The sequence below is a fragment of the Oryctolagus cuniculus genome, chromosome 6 (genome assembly GCF_051225735.1).
Source record: "Oryctolagus cuniculus isolate XC-2025 breed Fujian yellow rabbit chromosome 6, ASM5122573v1, whole genome shotgun sequence".
Lineage (NCBI taxonomy): Eukaryota > Metazoa > Chordata > Mammalia > Lagomorpha > Leporidae > Oryctolagus > Oryctolagus cuniculus.
In genome coordinates, this window is record NC_142872.1 from 44,642,063 (window position 1) to 44,665,420 (window position 23,358).

Consider the following 23,358-nt stretch of genomic DNA (forward strand, 5'->3'; position numbering starts at 1 on the left):
TTATTGCTTGAAATGATAGTAGGTAACAGACAATGACTAGAGACAGCCTTAATATTCACCTCTAAGGAGTTGGTTAAATTAAATATCATACATCATTGTAATTTTATGTTCTAGTTGCTATAAATGGATTTTGTTTTTATGAGACCATTATTTATGTTAATTTAACCACATTAAATTTAGAACAATGCTTTAAATATGCTCTTTTTATTTAAAAGAAAAATATAAATGTATGTATGCATTGAACATATATAGGGAACAAAGGCTGTATATCTGAGTATCTCTGTAAGGTAAGAAAAAAAACTGGAAATAATGATTGCTTCTGTGGATAGAAGCTGAAAGTGTGAATGCCAGAATTCGCTTAAAATGTGTGCTCTCTGATGCTCTAAGGATGTGTGTTTGTCTACTTTTTTTAGTACTAGTTGTCTAAACATGTCTGTATTTCAATTCTTTGGTATTCTATATTTTAGGTCTCTAACTTTTAGATGATTTGTTTAAATGAAGGTGCCAACCCAGGGCTATTTCACATAAAACAAATTTACAGAAAAGGATGAGTTTTACTTGAGAAAAATGTTGATTGTTAGGTCAAAACCTAGAGAAATGAGTCTGTTACAGTCATCTAAATTTTGCCAAACATCAGCAATCCAATGCTGATGACTTGTATGTGTGGCTGAATGAAAACAGCCCTTGAAAGGAAATAGTTTTAAACCAGAGACCTCAAAAGTAGCATGGTCAATGGACGACTGATTATGTGCCAAGATCGTCCAGGATGACTCAGGTTTCACAGCAAACTCTGAAAGCTGTAACAAGTCTGGGAGGGAACACGTGCCTGCTGTGTACACAAGGGGCTTCGAGAAGTTCATGGACATGTGGATCACAGAAAAGCTTTGCATGGATTTCAGTTTCTTTGCACAGAACTAAACTTGTCTTTTAATTGCATTGTCCATGAACTTGTTGAAACCTCCTCCTCCTCCAACCTGGTTACAATTGTATAGTTACATAATTCCTGTTAAAGTCCTTGCAAGTTTTATTATGTGCCATCACCAGAAAACCTTGGCTTACCTGTGTTCTGTCACTTACCTTCTTTGGAAATATCGTAGTAATCAGTTTTTTTGTTTGTTTGTTTTTTCTTTTTCTTTCTTTTTTTTTTTTTTTTTTGCCACTCCTAACCACCAAGATGACCCCACTTCCTACCAAACTTAACTCTTACACTATGCCCTGTGCCCATTCAATTCCAAACTGAGAGCATGCCCATAAAGTTGTTGGGTCTGCCCCGTCCTTTGTTGAAAAGCTTGCTCCCCCGGTGGGTCTCCCCTTAATTGTCGCCTTGGCAGAATGAGTCTGTGACCAGAGAGAGTTATTTCTTTTCAGTATTGTGGAACTCCCTTGGTTTCCTTCCTAGCTCCTAACTTCACTGTCTATTTTTTTTTAAGATTTAGTTTATTAGAAAAAGCATAGTGAGAGAAAGGGAGAAGCAGTGGGAGAGATAGATCATCTCTCTGCTGGTCAACTCCCCAAAAAGCCTCAAGCCTCAGGGCTGGGCCTGGCTGAAACCAGAGACTTGGAGCGTCATCCAGGTCTCCCCGTGAGTGGCAGTGGCCTAGGCCCGAGAGCTAGGCTTATCTGCTGCTCCTTTCCTAGGCATTTTCACAGGAAGCTGGCTCAGGCGCAGAGGACCTCGAACTCACATTGCTGCTCCAATATAGGAAGATGGCATCACAGGGAGTGGATTAGACCATTGTGCAATAATGTTGGCCTCACGTAACTTTATTTATAATGGTATCACTTGTTTTTTTGTCTATTAACTCCCCAATGAAATATGAGATTGATGAAGAATTGTAATCCTTCTCAGATTTTTTGAAAACCTGTTTGGAAGGTCTTCAAAAAATTAATGGAAATGGCTTATGACAAGAAAAACTGTATGAGGTTCAAAAATCTTGTGAACTAAAAATATATTTGTCTTATTTCTGTTTCCATGAACTTTTTGGAGTACCCTTGCAGCATCAAGACCTACTAGGTGGGCTGGTGCCATGGCACAGTAGGTTAATCCTCTGCCTGCAGTGCCGGCATGCCATATGGGCGTTGGTTCTAGTCCCGGCTGCTCCTCTTCCAATCCAGCTCTCTGCTGTGGCCTGGGAAAGCAGTAGAAGATGGTCCAAGTCATTGGTCCCCTGCATCTGTGTGGGAGACCTGGAAGAAGCTTCTGCCTTCGGATTGCCACAGCTCTGGCTGTTGCGGCCATTTGGGGAGTGAACCAGCAGATGGAAGACCTGTCCCTCCCTCCCTCCCTCCCTCCCTCCCTCTCTCTGTGTGTGTGTGTGTGTGTGTGTGTGTGTGTGTAACTGTGACTGTCTGTAACTCTACCTCTCAAATAAATAAATAACATCTTTTTAAAAAAAAAAAAGACCTACAGAGATGCCTGGTACATAGTAAATTATGTAAGAACATTTTTTTTTGTATATTTAAAGAAATAGATAAGCACTGGGAGATTCCTTGAAGGACAGGTCTGTCCTCTGTCATGTTTCCTCTGTGGTACACAACTGAACAGAGAGCTGCACTCATCAACAGTCCTGTGGATTGCTTTATGAAACAAGTTGTTATGAAGCCCAGTAGATAGCAAAGCCAAGCAAGCATTAATAAAATGTCTGTCAGTGCCTCTGTATTCTCATCTCTACCTTGTGGGTAGAGTTGATCATGGCCTGTAAAATTTTAGAATCCAAAAAGAAAAACCAGCAAATATGATGGCATTGATACATCTTTGCAATGTTTACTTATTTCCTTATATCTTTGTATTGTCCCTGAAAACATAATATATTATTGCATGGCAGATTGATAATGCAGACACTGTAATGATTTTTTAGATAGTTCTGTGACTTGGAGGGAAGAAAAGGGAAAATACTTGTCCTCTTGAAGAACAAATGCACTGGAATGAAAAGACAATGCACACAGAAAGTTATGGCTTACAACTGAATTAGGGTGCAATATGTACTTAACCTCCCAAAGTACTCCAGCAGTGTTTTGTTTCTGTCCCAAGACCTTTGATCATTCTTAGATCTACTGATGAAATCTAGGAAGAAGGGTAGTTAAAGACGGTGGTAGTAGCTGTTTGACACCTTCCAGATATAAAAAGGAAAGCAAACAAGCGACGAAGTTATGATCAGCTAAATATGATCAAGCTCCTTTATCTGTTAGGATGTCAGGGATTGTCAGAGAAGCTGGACTCATGACCTTGAAACTCAGGGTGGCTTCCTTAATTTGAGGACCAATGGCTGAAGTACCACTTAGGTACCACTTACGATGGACCTGGTTCCGGTTCTTTGTGGCAACTTCACAGTGACTGTGGGCTTTATACAAAGTTGCAGGAACCCTGTGACTGATCTCAGGTCCTTGGCCATTGGAAGAAACTACATGAGAATGAGAAAGTCACTGAGGTGTTCATTGTGCCTGCCACGACAGAAGTGATACAGGGCCACACACCCTACTCAGAGGTTCTTCTCCAGTCCAGGTTATAAAAATGGCTCTTTTCCTGTTAGCCTTAGACCTTGATTCTATAATACAATGAGATTCCAAGTATGAATATTTGAATGTCTGTATCTCTCAAGCCATGCTTTAGTATCATGTGCAAATACACAATTACTGTTGGAAACTGCGTTTTATTAGCCTATGGATATGGGTCGTTTATATTCGGACATTGCCTTGATTGTTGGCAGTCCCTTCCCATTGAATACAAAGAGTTGTACTATGTGGACAGTGCAATTGTATTACACTCTATGTGTGAGAAGCAGATCATCTTTAAGTCACTTGGATTTGTTTATGAACAGGTAAACAAAATAACATCATGGAGATGTAGAGTAGTGCTTTGGATTTAAGCCTGTTTAGCAATGATACAATTGTATGCATCTTTGGAAAGGTAAAACTGTAGAAGTTTTCATGTCTTTACTTTTGATATCACTGCCACTTACTGTTTGCTTTAGAGTATATTTTGCTACTCAACGTTAACTTGACTGCCACTCATTTACTTATTCATTGATAAAAATGTATTACATGCCCCTGGAGTTTAAGGAGCTTTTTTTCTATTTATTTATTTATTTAAATTTGAAATAAAGAGTGAGAGAGACAGACAGGTCTTCCATGTACTGACAAGGATGAACCAGGTAGAAGCCAAGAGCTGAGGACCGAAACCAGTTTTCCCGTATGAATGACAGGGATCCAGCTGTTTGAATCATCATCTGCTGCCTCCTAGTATGTGCATTAGCAGGAAGCTGGAACTGGAAGTGGAGCTGGTAGTAGAAGCTAGGCACTTCAATAATGGGATGTGGGCATCGCAGTCTGTGTTAGACACTGTGCCAAATGCCTGCCCCTCAGGGATGCTTTCAATACTTAGAAAAGTTTAGGCTATATTCACAGAGATTATCTATCTCACTTAAAAAAATTTATGTTTGAGGCTGGCACTGTGGTTTACAAGATGAAGCTTCATCCTGTAGTGCCAGCATCCCAGAACTTTAAGCAGTTCAAGTCCCGGGTGTTCCAGTCCCAATCCAGTTCCCTGCTAATGCTCCTGGGAAAGCACCAGCCATAGCGACCATTGTGGGGTGAACCAATGGTAAAGGAAGACCTCTCTCTCTCTCTCTCTCTCTCTCTCTCTCTCTCCCTCCACTCTGCCTGTCAAAAAAAAAAAAATATAAGAGTTCGATGAGTGAGTAGGTGGGGGAAAGGCATTTTGATAAGTTCAAGTTGATATGGGAAGCTAAATAAAGTGGAATTCCCTTATCTTCTCATAGAAGTACACAAGAGGAGTATGACATTGAATGTTATCTCTGAAGGAAAATAGGTAACACCTACTCAGAACGCAAGCTTGGAAGAAAGAGGCAGAGAGGACAATTTAGAAAAACAGGCAACAATCAGATTTAGAAAAATAGGTCTTGGACCTTCAATGTCAGGAATTCCAAACAAAGGTAGTTGTCAGGTAGAAGCAAAGTGGATACTGCCCATGTTTGAGAAGGTCCACAGAGACTGCATTAAAAAAGCATGCAGAATTCTTGTGAGTGATTTTTGAATGGGCCTTGTCAGCAGTTGGGTGAGATTCCCTGGGCTTGGAAGTCCTGGGCATTAATGAAATTAAATTAAAGCAAAAAGTAGAGGGCAACAAAGATAGCTGACTTATTTTTTCTCCGTGGTAGATAAGACTTGTATGTGTTTAGTGACCAAGCAACCAAAGGCTGAAAGTAATATAAAATGAAGTATATTGCTGCACCTACTTTGGGCCTTGGTTTTATTAACTGTTAAATGACAGTGTAATTCTAATAATAATTATAGATAACCACCTTGTAAGGTTTCTGCTAGTGCAAGGAGGATTCAAAGGCTCCCTGGAAAAATAGAATTAAAAGATAATTCAAGTATCCATGAACATTTTGAAGTCTGCTTGTATATGAAAATCGTTTGAAGAGAACCTGACAAGTAGTAAGAGCCCAGCAGATTTATTTACTATCATTTCTTAAAACAAACAAAAAAAACAGAAAGACACTACCACCACCACCAATAACAACCAAAAACCAAATTCTCTTAAAATTAATAATGGATTTGCTCAAAGAGCATAATGGAAATGCAAAGTCTAGCAGAATTTAGCATAGGTGTGAAGGGGAGAGTATAGTGTGTAAGGAGGGAGGTCGGAGGAGGATGAATAATCCAGGGAGAAGAGACAAGGAGTAGAGGTGGAGGTGGGCCCAGGATACCTCTATGTGGAGTCTGAGTTGATGCTTAAAGCAGGACTCCCAGACTCTGATTTGGTGATTGCTAAAAATGCAAATTTCTGTGACTCAGTTCAAACTTACTAAATGAGAAACTCTTGGCATGAGATCTAAGCACATCTACATTTAACCAGTTGTCAGAATGGTTCTCATCCTTTCTATAGACTGAAAAACCACTCCCAGTGGAACTTGGGTGACTGGGCCTCCTGGTGAACTCAGTCCTGCAATTGTGTCTGCGGTGGGGAACCCTGAGGACTTGGCTTATGCAGGTCTATTGCTTTATGAGTGAGAAAAGTGTAAGATCTGACTTTTTGGGAGCTTGAAGGATAAATAATTTCAGAGCTCAGGAAAACCTTAAAATGAGGAATACAAACAAGGTAAAAATATGATTAAGTATGTGGAATGAAAGGAAGTTAAACTCCGAGTTTGTGTAAGTGACATCAGATGCCCTGGAAGAATACTGTTGATAATAAGCTGTCTTGCATGACACTTCTTGGTTGCATGGCCTTTGATTGCCTCCTCCTGTGATAGTTATTTGTCGCTCTGCCTTGCTACGTTGACAATAAAGAGATAATTGCCTCCTTTGGCAATTGTGATAGAATTTTAAGAATTATTGATAATTGCTACATGCAAGGTAGAAAACTGACATGGAGACACACATGGTATACATAATCTACTAATACAAATAGTCTCATTAATTTTATTTTCCATAATTCCCTTTGAGAAAAAAGAAATCGTACTGAACGTTTTTAATTACATATGCTGAATTGAGTTTATTTTTGACAGTAGAAAATTTCTGTTTTGACTCTGTATCAATGAGAATTAAATGCTACACTTGAAATTCTACCTATCTGAAAAAAAAAATGCTCACCAGCTTTTCACTCCTTTATTGCCTGTATGTTTATGGTTCTGGTCACTATAGGTATTCTTATTTTTCTTTTTGTGTATGTGCAAGGCCAGCACATGTTTCATTTTTTTTTTTTAGGATTTATTCATCTATTTCTTAAGTTATAGTTACAGATAGATAGGGAGAGATAGAGGCCTTCATCTTCTGGTTCACTCCCCAGGTAGCTACAATGACCAGGGATGAGCCAAGCCAAAGCCAGGAGCTTCATCCAGGGTCTCCCATTTGGGTGACAGGGGCCGAATGCCATGAGAAGAGGAGTATTTTGGGAAGGTGTTGCTCTGCTAGGACAGCTACTAGTCAGGCATCTCTATAGGGAAATGACTGCCAGTCACAGAGATTCCACTGCCCACAAGCTATGTGAGCTCCTCACTGACCTCCGCTTAATCAGGGCTTCCAAGTGATAAATCCTCCAAGGCCATTCAGCATAAAAGGAAATCACCATAGAAAAAGAAGATATGGTTCCAACTCCACCACTTGGGGCAAGTCAGCCTGAGCATGTCCCAAATTATACATCTCTTCCCTCTCCCATTCCCACCACCATGTTCAACAGGGATCACATTTCAGTTAATTTTCAACACTTAAGAATAACTGTGCATCAATTACAGATCTAAACCAGTCATATTAAGTAGAACAGATAAAAAAACTACTAAGAGGGATAATGTATTTAGTTGTTCATTAACAGTCAGGGCTATGCTGATCAAGCCACCATTTCCCATAGTGTCCACCTCACTCCAACAGGTTTCCCTCTTGGTGTTCAGTCAGTCGTCACCGATCAGGGAGAACACCAGGGGATTCCAATTCAATCCCATCGAGGTGGCATGTACCAATGCCATCTCACTGTTCCAGGTGATCAGTTTCAGTTCACAGTTGGTCATGGTGAAGGGAATGGGAGTCAAAGGGAGCACATAGACAAGTCTAGTACCTGCTAACGCTAACCAATGGAGTAAATAAAGGGGAGAGTGATCCAACATGGGAAGTGAGATACTCAGCAGACTCATAGAATGGCAGATGTCCTAAATAGCACTCTGGCCTCAGAATCAGCCCTAAAGGCATTCGGAGCTGGCTGAAAAGCTCATGAGAGTATTTCAGGCATGGAAAGCCAAGACACTCTGGCAAAAGATCTCTGCGAGTGAGATCCCAGTGGAAAGAACAGGTCATCAAAGAAGGAGGTACCTTTCTCTGAAGGGAGGAGAGAACCTCCACTTTGACTATGACCTTGTCTAAACAAGATAAGAGTCGGAGAACTCAGAGGGCTTCCATAGCCTTGGAAACTCATGACTGGAGCATAGGGAGATTACTGATGCCATAGACAGGAGTGTCAATTGGTAAAGTCAACAACAGGAGTCACTGTGCACTTACTCCTCATGTAGGATCTCTATCCTTAATGTGCTGTACATTGAGATTTAATGCTATAACGAGTACTCAAACAATATATTTCACTTTGTGTTTCTATGGGGGTGCAAACTGTTGAAATCCTTACTTAATGCATACTAAACTCATCCTCTGTAAAAAAAAAAAAAAAAGAAATTATCAATTCCCAACTTGACTCTCACTGGGATTAAACATGACAATAGGTCTGCTCTGATTTCATCATCATTTAAAAAAATCATCTATTTTTCACTTTATGTTTCTGTGTGGGAGCAAACTGTTGAAATCCATACTTAATGTATACTAAGCTGATCTTCTGTATATTAAGATAATCGAAAATGAATCTTGATGTGAATGGAAGGGGAGAGGGAGTGGGAAAGGGGAGGGTTGTGGGTGGGAGGGACGATATGGGGGGGAAGCCATTGTAATCCATAAGTCGTACTTTGGAAATTTATATGCATTAAATAAAAGTTTAAAAAAAAAAGAAAAAGAAGATAGAGCTTAGTTGCAATTAAAATGTCTTATTTTTTGCAATTGACAGAAATATTCCACAATGTTCATGCATCCTTGGGGCCTTCCTGGATCTGTAAAGGGGCCTATTCAAGTGAGGAATTGAAATTTCAACTTGATTCCCTGGACAGCAATTTATTTTTGGAAGGAACAAGAAAAAACTCAGATTGGAGATTATTTCTCTTTCATTTTTATCATTTCAGCATGTTTTTTGAGTAGAAAAATTAATCTACTCAGCATATCTAAATTTCCCCATCTCATGCAAGATTATTGAAAACAGATGTATCCATTACCTTATGTTTGCCTGGCTAGACCTCCTGTTCTAATCCTTCGCAGAAAATGGCTTCTTGCCTTCCCTAATCTTTGCAGAGTCGGATACTAGAGTTTTCTGTTTCATGGGGCTCACTGAAGGGCTGTGGTGGAGACGCAAGAGCTGTATGATACACAGAACTGGTTATGACATCATGCAGCAAAGGATCTGAATTCTTCTCCCTGCTCAGCTGCTAATCTGTTCTGTAACATGGAAAGGAGCTCTTTCTTCCTGTCCTTGAGCCCCTCAGCTCCTCAGTAGGGATGGACAAAGGTCTTTCCAGGAGAACAAGGGCCCTGCAGAGCTGCTGCAAGGGCAGCCCCACCCTCATTCTTGCTTTCAGCAGAGTGGCTTGCTTGATTTGTTCTTGGACAAGCAAGAGTTTCTTTCAAAGAGTTTTGTCCTTAAATGATTATACTATAAAAACTGAACAATTTTTTTAGATGTTGTTCCAAATGCTTAGAATCCTCTGGGGAACTTTTTTTTTTAACCTTTCTTTCTGAGCCTCAGATTCTTTTTTTTTTTTTTAAATGTGTGTTTAGTTTCAGCTACTTGAAAGCCATAGGTATAGCAATGCACACACACACGCACATAGAGAGAAGGAGACAGAAACAGAGAGAGAGAGAGAGAGAGAGAGAGAGATCGATCTTCATCCACTGGTTCTTTGGTTCTTTTCTCAAATGGTCACTACAGCCAGGGCTGTGTCAGGCGAAGCCTGGAGCCTAGAACTGCATCCTTGATGTTGGGTGGTGCAGGTGACCCAGGCCACCACTTAACCTCTGTGCCTCAAAGCCCACTGAGCCCCAGATTGTAATAGAGGACGTGAGAATGTGCGTTTGTTAAGGTTCATTCAAATTTCAAATTCGGTTGAATAAATAATAAGTTCTGGGCTGTATTATTGTAGACCAATGATGTGCAATCCTGTTTGTCCTTAGAACTATCTGATGTAGTCTTGGAAAGTACTGCTATCTGGAGACTGTTCCTGTGGTTGTTATTAGATTAACCTGAGTGACTGCTATAAATCCAGGACTGAGAACCCTTGGCGGGGATAATAACTGTATTTTTTCAAGTTCCAACACTCTATATTGAAAAAAAAATCACAAGAGTTTTTTCTTGTCTTCATCCTCTTATAAATATTGACTGAAATGACAATTTGATAAATAACTGATTTATAGTTATGTTATATGACATCATTAGTTGCAGTGAATGGTAGCAAGAAGAAGGCCAACATGTTGGCGGTATCAGTAGTTGCTACGTTCTCATTTTGGGGTGTCTTAGTGTTCATTAAGCAGAAAAAAAACAAAAAAAGTCCCTGTATTGTTCTTACCTTTACCTTAATACAAACCATAGCCATATATACATGTTTTGACTTGTTTTTAATCAACTAATTTTATGAATGATTCCAATCACAGAGCCTTGAGATGTGATTCTAAGGTTCTGTGAACATTTCCTATTTCACAGAATAAGATTTAAGAGAAAATAAAGACCCAGTTTGCTTCAGGTTATATGCTACTCCTTTCATTTCTAATTGATCTTGGGGTATAAAAAAGGTCAGTGTGTGGTGACTGTTGTGCTCTCAGCTTCTTACAACACTTCCCTGATCTATAGGACGATAGTCAAAAGGTGACTGATGAAATGGAGGTCATCTTCCAGCACTAAACTCACTGCTCAGCTGCAAACCCAGTGACTTCAGAGCATGGAGTAGAAATTCGTGTACAAGACAACCCAGCCATACCACGCCTTGGAATTTACCCAAAGGAAATTAAATTGGCAAACAAAAAGCTGTCTGCACCTTAATGTTTATTGCAGCTCAATTCACAATAGCCAAGACCTGGAAGCAACCCAAATGCCCATCAACAGTAGACTGGATAAAGAAATTATGGGACATGTACTCTATAGAATACTATACAGCAGTCAAAAACAACAAAATCCAGTCATTTGCAACAAGATGGAGGAATCTGAAAAACATTACGCTGAGTGAATTAAACCAGTCCCAAAGGAGCAAATACCATATGTTCTCCCTGATCGGTGACAACTAACTGAGCACCAAAGGGGAAACCTGTTGAAGTGAAATGGACACTATGAGAAACAATGACTTGATCAGCTCTTGTCCTGACTGTTGATGTACAATATAATACTTTATCCATTTTAGTATTTTTTTTTGTTCTAGTATTATTGGTTGAAGTCTGTAATTAACACACAATTATTCTTAGGTGTTTAAATTTTAACTGAAAAGTGGTCCCTGTTAAATATAAGAGTGGTAATAAGAGAGGGAGGAGATGTACAATTTGGGACATGCTCAATCAGACTTGCCCCAAATGGCGGAGTTAAAATCATGCCAGGGGATTCCAATACAATCCCATCAAGGTGGCATGTACCAATGCCATCTCACTAGTCCAAGTGATCAATCTCAGTTCACAATTGATCACACTGATAGGTCTAAGAGTCACACAAACAAGACTAGTGTCTGCTAATACTAACTGATAGAATAAAGGGGAGAGCGATCCAACATGGGAAGTGGGATACACAGCAGACTCATAGAATGACAGATGTCCTAAACAGCACTCTGGCCTCAGAACCAGCCCTTAAGGCATTCCTTAAGGCATTCGGATCTGGCTGAAGAGCCCATGAGAGTATTTTAGGCATGGAAAGCCAAGACACTCTGGGGAAAAAAAAAAAAGAAGACCTAAATGGAAGATCTCTGCGAGTGAGATCCCAGTGGAAAGAATGGAGCCATCAAAGAAGGAGGTACCTTTCTCTGAAGAGAGGAGAGAACTTCCACTATGACTATGACCCTGTAGAAATAAGATCAAAGTCGGCAAACCCAAAAGGCTTCCATAGCCTTGGCAACTCATAACTAGAGCCTAGGGAGATTACTGATGCTATAAACAAGAGTGTCAAATTGTTAAGTCAACAACAGGAGTTCTGTGTACTTACTCCTCATGTGGGATCTGTCCTTAATGTGTTGTCCAATGTGAAGTAATGCTATAACTAGTTCTCAAACAGTATTTTTACACTTTGTGTTTCTGTGTGGGTGCAAACTGATGAAATCTTTACTTAATATATACTGAATCGATCTTCTGTATATAAAGATAATTGAAAATGAATCTTGATGTGAATGGAATGGGTGAGGGAGTGGGAGATGGGAGGGGTGCGAGTGGGAGGGAAATTATGGGGGTGGAGCCAATGTAATCCATAAACTGTACTTTGGAAATTTATATTTACTAAATAAAAAAAAATATATAAAATAAAAAAAATCAAGGGAAAGGAAGACATTTTCAGATGATCTGGAAAAAAAAAAGAAATTTGCATACAAGAGCTTAGACTTTTGTACACCTGAAGACAACAGCAAAGCTTGTAGTGGACAAAACAAATCACTCATTGGGTCATGATTTATGCATTCACGTTTCCCATTCATTCATTGCAGACACATACATTGAAATGTATATGTGTATTAGGCACTGGTTTCAGCAGCTAAGAATAATGTTTTGCATGAGACTGGTGTCACATAGGCCTTCACAGACCATTGTAGTTGACTGTGAATCAGAATTGACTTTTTCTAATGGAATTCCATTGATGTCTAATGGCTATGGTTTCCCTAAGGAATGTTTAGATTGTATGTGTTAGGTTGATTACCTAATAATCATCTCCTGAACCATCTGGAAGATGGCCTAGTAACCAATACGTGATTTTAGTCTTCACATTTTCATTTGTCGTCTTGGTCACTTTGGCACCACCTATTACTAACTTAATTGTTGCGGGCTAAGAATAAAACAGAGGCAGCCCTTATCTGGAGGGATTGCAGTGTGCTTTCATGATGCCTATGTGAAGCAAAAATGTTTACAGAAAGGTTGCAAAGAGTAGAAGAGGCCATGTTTTCACATGGCTCATGGCAGGTTGGGATGTTGCACTCAGAAGACCCTGTTTCAAATTCATGGTGCCACATCTGTGCAATTTAACTGTACCAAATCAATATTTTTATAGTAGCCAGATAGTTTCCATTTTAGATGACATGAATTTTGCAACTTGTATTTAATTTTGGAATTTGTTTTAGAATTTTGTAGAAGTGCTAAGCTCATCTAGACTTGTGTTGCTACTTAATGAAAGATGCTGGTACAAAGATCATTTTTGTTAATAGGAGGAATTTGGGAAAGTGTATTGACTTTTAAGGTGATTAGTTTTGTAACTTAACTCATTCTACCATGGTCAGTGTTTGGTGCATTCATGATCCCGTTAGCCTGTAAGCTCCTGGAAGGCATATTCATATCTTACTTGACTTTTAGCCTTTTTAAATTTATTAAATAAGTTGATGAATAAAAGTTAGAATTGCCTAATTCCTAAGGGCTAAATCAGAGAGTGGTGAAGTATCACACTTGTTGAAGATTCCTGAGTCAAGTGGGACTTGAACTGTGTGTCCACCTGGACCCCTTTAAACTGAAATACAGGAAAGGTCAAAATGATTATTTTTGCCCCTAGCTGTCTTAATACAGAATGAAAGCCTTGGAGGATTTCTTTTCTATACTCCTAACTCCAAATTAATTGCTAGAATAATGTTTTGACACTATACTGTACAAGATGAACTATTGAGGCTAATGTACTTTCTCAGAACCATTGCAAATTTAACTGTCAGGCCTTTGATAGGCCTTTGAGTATATCCATAGTAAAGATGCTGGAATTTTAAGGGTCATTTGGACAATCACTTTCTGGGAGTCCCTGTCCTCCCAGCATAGGTGTAAATGTTGATGTTGAGACACAATGGAAGTGATGAGCTGCACAAGAAGGAGCGCATTCAAGCAAGCACGCAGAGGAGCTACTTAGGTCCAGAAGAAGCCGTTCTTTGGAGTTGCCAGGAGGGTGGAAATGTACAGACAGCAGCCAGCCATATCTCTTCATCAGTTGATTTTTCCTTTTCCTTTTTCTCAGCAGTTTAATGGGAGTGCTTCTCTCTTGCCTTGTTTGTTTCAGATGCCTCAGGAACAGTACACGCACCACCGGAGCACCATGCCCAGTGCTGAGGGGCCACAGGTATACAAAGTGGGGATTTACGGCTGGCGGAAGAGATGCCTGTATTTCTTTGTCCTGCTCCTCATGATTTTAATACTGGTGAACTTGGCCATGACCATCTGGATCCTCAAAGTCATGAACTTCACAATTGTAAGTACACCCACATGGATTTCTTTAGTTCTTATTGAGGAAAAAGGAAGGTTGGTGCATGATGATGAAAAATGTGGGAAAGTAACGATAGTAGGATTCAACATATCCTACTACCAGATGCTTGGGTTGAAAAGTATTTCTATTTAAATTGAATAAGGGCATTGGCTTCTATCTGATCTCAGTGCTTCCTTCTTTACTAACTCTTGTATGTTTTCCCTTTGTTGTGCTGTGTTTCCATATCCTAAGCTTTGAAGCACTTTTAATAATGCAGGAATAAATATGGAATAATACCAAGTAGAGATTATACAAAAGTTTGTGAAGCAGTGGTGATCAAACATTAGATTAATAGTATGATGTGGTCTACAAATTTAAATTGTCTACACCTGATTGTCCAGCCCTGTGGTAATCTGAGAATCTCTTCAGTTGTATAGCAAGTCTTGCCACTGTGCGGGAGAGATGGAAATGAGAGGACTATAGCTGTATCTTATATTTGAAGAATTTGGGTATAGGCTTCTTTGAAGAAATTCTTGCTGTTGGTGTTTAGGGGCCCTGTACCAACTGGGCATTGATTTGCTGAAATTCTAATGAAAAGAAACTCCTGGAAAAATGGCTTCTGAAGTCATTCTGTGGATTTTCCCTTAGCAACTCCAGTCCGTGCCAGCAATGTAAGTGACTTCATTTATTAGTGAGGAGCGCATGAGCAGTAAGCTGCTGCCCTGAGGATGCTTTGCTTTCCTGTTCTGATGTCAGAAGTCACTAATGAGATGAGCAATCAAAACACATCTATCTGATAAAGAAATTTAAGCGTAACAACATTAACAGTAAGGCTTTCCTGTGAAAATCTGAAAGATGTTAGTGGGCATCACAGTTTCTGATTTACAGAGTTCCTTTTTATGCATAATACCGTAAGTAGAGTCAGACTTCCTTGCCTTTGCTTGGATAGCATCTCTGGTTCAAAACCTTTCCTTTGTGCTAAGTATAGTCTGTTCATGCATCTCTTATACTTAACTCTCTAAATACCTGTCATCATGTGTGATTCCCAGACTAAAGCTTGAGAAGGGTAAGGGCTACATCTTTCCTGTACTTGCCTTCACCTGTTGCTCATGATAGGTCCTCTTGGTGCTGACTGAATGGGGTCTCCGTAAGCCAAGGTTAGATAAATAGGTTCAGGCATCAGAATGACTGACTTTTAATCATTTGTGGTTAAAGCTAGGAAGCTATGTCATCAAGCAGTTACTTGTTAACAATAAATTGTGAAACAGTTTGGTTCTTCTAAAATAATAGGAAAAAAGCTGTATAGGAAAAATAACTTAGAAGATTATATGGGTCAGTTTTCATGGGATTGTTGGGATCCAAGTTCATGTGTTCTAAAATATTGGAACATACTTCTGTTTCTGAGTTGGACTCAATAATCATTTTTTGAACTTGGATTTATTTTCTTTTTAAATAAGAGTCTAGTGTTGAATCATGGTAGAAAGATGTAACCAATTTTGAGTCTAGATAGTGCATGGGTGGGAATGCTGTAGAATGGGGAAGGTTATTGGAGCTTAGGGCTATCAAGTATCCTCAATCCATTTGATCTCAAATCAGTGACCACAATTACCAAGTTTTGATGTGACAGTTCTGTGATGTCCTTAGTTCCTACTTCAGAATTTGTGAAATAGGAAACCTTGTGTATTATAATATTAATCAGGACAAGGCTGAAGCTGGGAGAGTGGCATGGGGGCTAAAAAATCAAAAGAGATTTGAAAGTTGGAATTGACTAACCCTGAATACTGGTGAGAGTTGAGGGATCAGAGGGTGTTTTGAAAAGTACCAGTTTTTGGCTTCTGAGATGATTGGATGGTAGAGCACATGAAGCAAGATTTAATTGATTATCTCCCCAGTGGAATTTACCTGGAACTCATGTGACCCCTTAATCTCTTACTTGAGAGTAATTGCCCTAATTCCATGTGTTGTATTTTTCACCCTAGTTCAGTATTAACTTCACTCATAATATCTGACTGATGTAGAGTCAAGAGGGGCAGAAAATATCTACTGAAACTTCATAGTTAGGAAAGTATATAAATAAAGCTTTTGAAATACATTTTATCTGGCAATCTTAATTGAAACATATGTAAATGTGTATCATAGGAAAATGTATATTGCACACCACTTCACTCTGAGTGTATGTGAACTTGGGGAGCAATATGACATTAAGGTAATAATCTATATGAAATCAGCTATTTCCTGTAGTTAACTAAATTGATTGCTAAAGTTGAGAGTTTCAAGCACTTTACCAAACCAGGTACTTACTGAGGTAAGAATAGTGCCATTATGAGCAATAATTGGGATTTTAAAGCAGTAGAGCATTTGAGCAGATAGAACTAAAGTGTTAGAAAATTGGTGTTGCCCTGTAAGCTAAAAGCATATTTTCCATCAATCATAGTATAAAATATATTCTTCTAGAATTATGTTTCTATTGCACAAATAGTAATTTACTGTCAGTGAAGATGTGAGGAAAAGAACGTGCAGCCCTAACCAGTCTTAATTTGAGAATGTGAGTTGAACGAACAAAAGAAATCAATGAGATGACAGCAAAGCATTTGAATCAGATATTTACAAATATTCACCAATAGGAACACAGGATTATTTTGTATGCTTGGGATATTTTGTAGTTTGGACTTTGGGAAAGCTAACAACGTAATCAAACCCTCTGAGAGATAATGAACCAAGATAGTGAGGTCATCTGAAAGTGTTTCTGATGGCTTGGCAGTTTATCCAAGAGTGGATATCTAGGATTTTGTGTTATTGTCAGCCTTATGCTCTGTGCTATTCCCTGGGTTGTATAATGGAAGACTCCTTCCAAGATAGCAATCTGCGCAAACATCCAACCAAGTTATCTTTGATTCAGAGGAAAATTATTTGTTTTCCTCTGCGCTTAGTAGAATAGCCTGTTGTTTATTTTCACTTTCTAGGTTGGAGAGTGTGTGTGTTATCTCTAGTGTAAACACACCTTATTTACTGTATTATGCACTGTACTTTCAAAGTTACTAATGTTTATTAGGCTTATTTAGGGCTCATCACTGTAAATGACATCAATGCTCTCCGATTTAATTTCGAAACAACTCTGCAAACTTTGTAATGTTATCTCCATTGTACTCAAAGGAAAGTCAGTATTCAAAGAGGTTGAGTGACTTGATGAAACATAGACAACTAATACATGAAACGGTGTTGCTTGGCTTCCAAGCCCAACATTGCTGTTAGCCTGTGCCTACTGTTCGTGATTGCTGCAATGAAGCATCTCTTCAGCGAAGTGCTGAAGCTGGCAAATGCCTCGTTATGTTTGGTGTTCAGTGCTCACAAATTCTGCTTCCATCTGGGGTGTCCAGTCACAATTTTCTGCTTTGGGTAGTTATGTGGCCAATTGTTATCTCACTTCTCTTTGCACTGTAGCTGGTGACTTCCCTGCAGCCCCCTTCTCTTTTGCTCCTTTGTTTTAGCATGAGCATTTATAGTAAACTCAGTACTGCACCAGTGTTCCTATCTGAACACTGTTCTGAAGATTCCATGAGTTAATTCACTGAAAGCATTTATAGCAGGACAACCCAGTGTTGGCAACAGAAAGTCCTGAAAGAATATACACAAATGTGCAGTGGTTAAAGACTCAGACTTGTTACATGGAGTTCTGGGTTTTGCCACTTACTACATGGCTTTAGACACATTTGTCAACATTTTTTCTGCTGCCATTTTCTTAGAGTAATAGTAATATCTATCTCATAGGATTGTTGTGAAGATCAGAGGAAGGATAAATCTGAAGTATTTAGAACAGAGCTTGACACATAGTGTTCTATCTAAGTATTTGAATCATCATCATTTTTGTAGGCTCTTTTGTACAAGTCACTGTGCTGTTGAAATTTGCAAAAATTACTGAACTGACATTTATCTAGGGAGCTACTATTACAGTACCAACTTTACAAGGAGTGGGGGGAATTAGTAACTTGAATTAAGATGGCATAGTTACGAAATGATGGAGTAGAGATACAGACCTAAGCTATCTGGTTCTGGTACCTGGTAACTTATAAACCACATTGCCTTTCTCCTTGGGGAATCAGTATAGAGGTGAATAAGTGGACTAGGTGTGCTGTAAGACTTCTATTTGGACATGACTATTTTTCTTTGGAATTTCTCTTGGTTGTGTGAAATCTTACTCTGTAGAGGGCTATTGCTTCTCCCCACACATCCAATATCCCAATCCATATAACCCGGCCTCAACGACCTTCCAAAATATGGAGCTATAGGTAATCTGTACCATCCTTTAGCACAAGTTGTTATTAAGTAGCAAAACTAAAATGGCTTAAGGGTCATCAAAAGATGGCACGATCTCTTGCCCCCAGTTCATATAAAACTAGATGAAATAGAAATCTTAGCAGTCACCTTATCAAGCATCCTTACCTTGTAGGTAATGGAACCAAAGTGGATAATTGGGTTCTCTGACCTAGCTTCAGCGTGCGAGCTGCCCTGAGAAGTTCTCAGGAGAAGAGCTCTCCTTCGATTATTTTCTTTAGTGTATCTTTTTTTTTCCCCAGAGATTTTATTTATTTGTTTGAGAGGTAGAGTTATAGACAGAGGGAAAGATAGAAAGCTCTTCCTTCTGCTGGTTCACTCCCCAAATTGCCGCAGCGGCTGGAGCTGCGCTAATCCGAAGCCAGAAGCTTCTTCTGGTCTCCCACATGGGTGCAGGGGCCCAAGCCCTTGGGCCATCTTCTGCTGCTTTCCAAGGCCATAGCAGAGAGCTAGACCAGAAGTAGAACCGCTGGGACTAGAACCAGTGCCCGTATGGGATGCCAGTACCACAGGCAGAGGATTAACCTACTGGGCCCTCATTCTTTTCTTACAACCTTAGTCCATGCCTGAAATATAGTCATGTTCCATATGAGGAGTATTGAAAAAGTTCAAGGAAAATGAAATTCACAGATTAATTTTGTGCAAAAACTTTTGAAATTGATGCATAACTTTTTGAAGACCTATTATATGTGTTTATTTCTTGTAAATTGTTTTTTGCAAACTGTGTACAAGAGAAAATGGAGATCAAATACCTGGTTGCTAGTGGGCTTATGGCAGGCCCCTCAGTAAACTGTGGCTATCTGTAACTATTAGATGGATTTCCTGATTTCTATTTCTCTTTACATTTATTAAAATTGCAAAATCCAAACCATTGTTGTTTGTGATCATGTGAGAAGTTAATGTTCATTTACTTAATAATAAACAGAACTAATGTTAAAATTTTCCCACATATTTCTCATTAAAAAAAACCATACAGTGTAGGTTCCATTATCATCTCCATTTTACAAATAAGGAAGCAAAGACTCTAAGAAGTGCAGTAACTTGCCCAAGGTCACACAGTTGGTGACTGATGAAGCTGGGGTTGGGTTTCAGGGAGTCTGGCTCTGGAGCCCATGCTCTTAATCAGTACACTGTGTTGCCCATCTTCCAAGTGCTATTTTTCATGATGACAAATTGAGTTTGTTCAGTGCAGTGTCTAAAACATGATTTATTTACCTCAAAGTAAGATAACGATCCACTGAGGGTCAGAGGAAGGCGTTCTAATACTTGGAAATTGGACACATTGTGAACCAATAAAAGCAGAGAGAATGGCCGGTGTGTCCCGTAACTGAGGACACTGACACATGGTCTGTTTTGGGAATGCTCAGAGCACTGTGACCCAGTCAAACCAACTCAAGGAGAAGGAATTGAGGATATCCATGGAGCAGGAGGAAGGGGAATGGGACCTCACGGAATTCAGGACGCCAGTGGAACCAGGCGTGAGCTTCTAAGCAGTGCGACTAGAGCTCTGTCTAGAGCCCAGATTTCTTAGGGGATGCATGCGCTCCCTCCAGCTTTCCTGATCCAGAAGGCCTAAGTCTTACCTCTGAGGACCTACTTTGAAGTCCAGGTTCCCTCTACACTTCCTGCTACTGATGAACTCCCTGTGTCACTCAAGTTTTGTAGGTCCTTAGAACTGCAGCCTGCATCCCTTTGATCTTCCGTATATAACGACCTTTGCCCTTCAATCTCATGCCCACTTGTCCTAGTCTCTTGTTATGCAGGTGAAATTGCAGAGAAGGAACTATATCAGCCCAGCAGGTTGTTGGCTTCCATGCCCATGGTCCATGGAAGATGCCTTGTCCGGCTGTTGCTGGGGAAAGCAATGTCACCTCACTCACACAGTCCTGTTACTTAAGCAGCTGGTCTCAACTCCTTTCCCTTGAAAGGACAGAATTAACTTCAAAATTGTATATACAACTCATCTGCAATCCTCTTTGCCCTTTTAAAGATATTTTCTTGTCTGTTCTCTCTAAAGCTCTCCCAGATAGGGGCAGTGACTACCCTCCTTGTGCTTTGCTGTGCCTTGTGTCCAGGAGTGGGAGAGCATTTGACACTACAGTCACTTCTTTTCCTGTCCGTCTCCACTGCCAGGCTGCAAGCTCCAGAAGATGAAAGTGAATCTGTGCATCTTTCTTTCTTTCTTCTTCCTTTTTTTTTTTTTTTTTTTTTTTTTTTTTTTTTTTTTTTTTGACATGCAGTGTTAGAGAGACAGAGAGAAAGGTTTTCCTTCCATTGGCTCACCCCCTAAATGGCTGCTACGGCCAGCACACTGCGCCAATCCGAAGCCAGGAGCCAGGTGCTTCCTCCTGGTCTCCCATGCAGGTGCACGGCCCAAGCACTTGGGCCATCCTCCACTGCCTTCCCGGGCCACAGCAGAGAGCTGGCCTGGAAGAGGGGCAACCCGGACAGAATGCGGCACCCCAACTGGGACTAGAACCTGGGGTGCCAGCGCCGCAGGAGGAGGATTAGCCTAGTGAGCCACGGTGCCGGCCGAAACTGTGCATCTTTTACCCCAATCTTTAAACACTTACTTTAGCATATAGTGGATATTTAGAATATGTTTTTTGATGAATGAGTGGAGGAAAATTATGAATAGGAAGTCACTCTAAATTAAATATATAAAGATGGGTTAATCGAGCTTTATTTGGCTTTTAAAATGAAATATTAGTTGAGTTATTAAGGTAGACAGATCATAAATGAGATGAGTGCTTGAATTTGATTATGAAAAGGTATTTTTAACACAGATACTCCCTTCTGTGTGCATCAGCTACCTGCTACTCTTTAATTACACGAGATGAGAAGAGTAATGAGGAATGTGAAATAGATTAGAAGTAGGAGACTGCATTCTGCTTACTCTACAGATTAGGTAAACAAATGAGAGAAAACATGTTCTTAGTATCAGTAAAACTTTCCACCTGACACTCTGGGATTCTATTTTGTGTATGTGAGAAGCACCCACTTCAGGGCACATGCCAGCTTCACTCGGGTCTTGGAGAGAGCCTTCAATATGGAGAGTGTCATGCCTCCGTCTCAGTCCTTTGATTATCATGTCCATTTTTAATCCATTAGCCCAAATGCTAATTAACCTGAAAAATTACCAACATGTTATTTTTAAAGCAACATGAAAATTGTAATGCAGAAAAAAATGCAAAAAATTCCTTTTGTTCCGTGGTCAGCCCTAGGTATGCCTCTCTTTCGTCTACTTTGTTTGAGATACTTTGTACCTTTGCAAGAATGTCAGTCATCAAGGACGATTTTAATATTGTAATTGTTACAAAAATGAGATGAAACAAGAAAGTTACAAGCTTACACAAATTAGTGGGCATGCTTGCTTGAATTTACGAATTATTTCCTAAGCACACTACTTTTGCAGTATACTATGCTTTGTCTAAAAACTAAAGAATACCTTAAAACAATCCTTCACCTTAATAGCTCATAATTTACCAGGAAAAAATACCACGTATATAAGCTTATTTATTTTTTGCCTTGACATCTTTCATTTTACGTTTTTAAAATATTTGAGAGGAAAAAAAAGTTAAAGGAGAGACAGAGAGAGACAGAGAGAGACAGAGAGCTGCTGATGGACTCCCCACATGGCTACCAAGAGCCAGAAAGTTCTTCCTGGCCTTCTCCAAGGTGCAATGGCCCAAACACTTGGGCCGTCTTCTGCTTTCCAGGGCCCATTAGCAGGAAGCTGGATCAGAAGTGCTGCAGCTGGGACTCAGCTGGCACCCATATAGGATGCTGCCATTACAGGTGGCAGATTAACCCACTGTGTCACAGCACCAGCCCTCTAATTTTACATACTAACTAACAATAATTGTACATGTTTTAGGGGCTGTCGTCCGACACTTCAATACATACATACAGTATAATCTGATGAAATCAGGCTAATCGGCATTTCCTCTTTGACATTACTTTATGATTAGAAGCTCAGAGGCCCTTCTCTTTGTTCATAAAACACAGGCCAGGAAATGATGGACTATAGTCATGTGAGTACACTGTGTAACACCGTGGAATGAATTCCTTCATTGTCACTCTGGTTGGGTACCTGGTGTCCACATTCCCTCTAAACATCCCCTCTCCAGAGTCTAGTAATCACCATTCTGTGTTACAATTGAGTTTGTTTGTTTGTTTGTTTGTTTGTTTGTTTCTTTCTTTCTTTCTTTCTTTCTTTCTTTCTCTCTTTCTCTCTTTCTCTCTTTCTCTCTTTCTCTCTTTCTCTCTTTCTCTCTTTCTCTCTTTCTCTCTTTCTCTCTTTCTCTCTTTCTCTCTTTCTCTCTTTCTCTCTTTCTCTCTTTCTCTCTTTCTCTCTTTCTCTCTTTCTCTCTCTCTCTCTCTCTTTCTCTCTCTCTTTCTCTCTCTCTTTCTCTCTCTCTTTCTCTCTCTCTTTCTCTCTCTCTTTCTCTCTCTCTTTCCCTTTCTTTCTTTCTTTCTTTCTTTCTTTCTTTCTTTCTTTCTTTCTTTCTTTCTTTCTTTTTTTGACAGGCAGAGTGGATAGTGAGAGAGAGAGACAGAGAGAAAGGTCTTCCTTTTGCCATTGCTTCACCTTCCAATGGCTGCCACGGCTGGCGCGCTGCAGCCAGTGCACCGTGCTGATCCGAAGGAAGGAGCCAGGTGCTTCTCCTGGTCTCCCATGGGGTGCAGGGCCCAAGCCCTTGGGCCATCCTCCACTGCCTTCCCTGGCCACAGCAGAGAGCTGGCCTGGAAGAAGGGGAACCCGAAAAGAATCCGGCTCCCCAACCCGGACTAGAACCCAGTGTGCCGGCGCCGCTAGGTGGAGGATTAGCCTATTGAGCTGCGGCACCGGCCACAATTGAGTTTCTTTTTTTATCTTCCACATATGTGTGATAACATGTAGTATTTGTCTTACTGTATATGGTTCTTTCACTGTCCTCTGCATGTGGTATGAATAATAGGATTTCATTGTTTTTCTGGCTGAATATTAGTCTACTGTGATTATATACCACATTATGTTTCCATTCAGTGATGGACAC

The 23,358-nt window shown here is 39.9% G+C and overlaps 1 protein-coding gene across 8 annotated transcripts in view; it reads left to right on the forward strand.

Annotated features, from left to right (window-relative positions):
- Nucleotides 1-23,358, forward strand: part of SGCD (sarcoglycan delta) — a 1,076,594-nt gene that overhangs the window by 657,600 nt on the left and 395,636 nt on the right. For all 8 annotated transcript variants that reach the window (XM_051844412.3, XM_002710335.6, XM_089336164.1 and 5 more), the window contains one exon: nucleotides 13,805-13,993. In XM_051844412.3, the coding sequence (XP_051700372.1) occupies nucleotides 13,805-13,993 (189 nt within the window). The remainder of the gene's footprint in view (nucleotides 1-13,804; nucleotides 13,994-23,358) is intronic.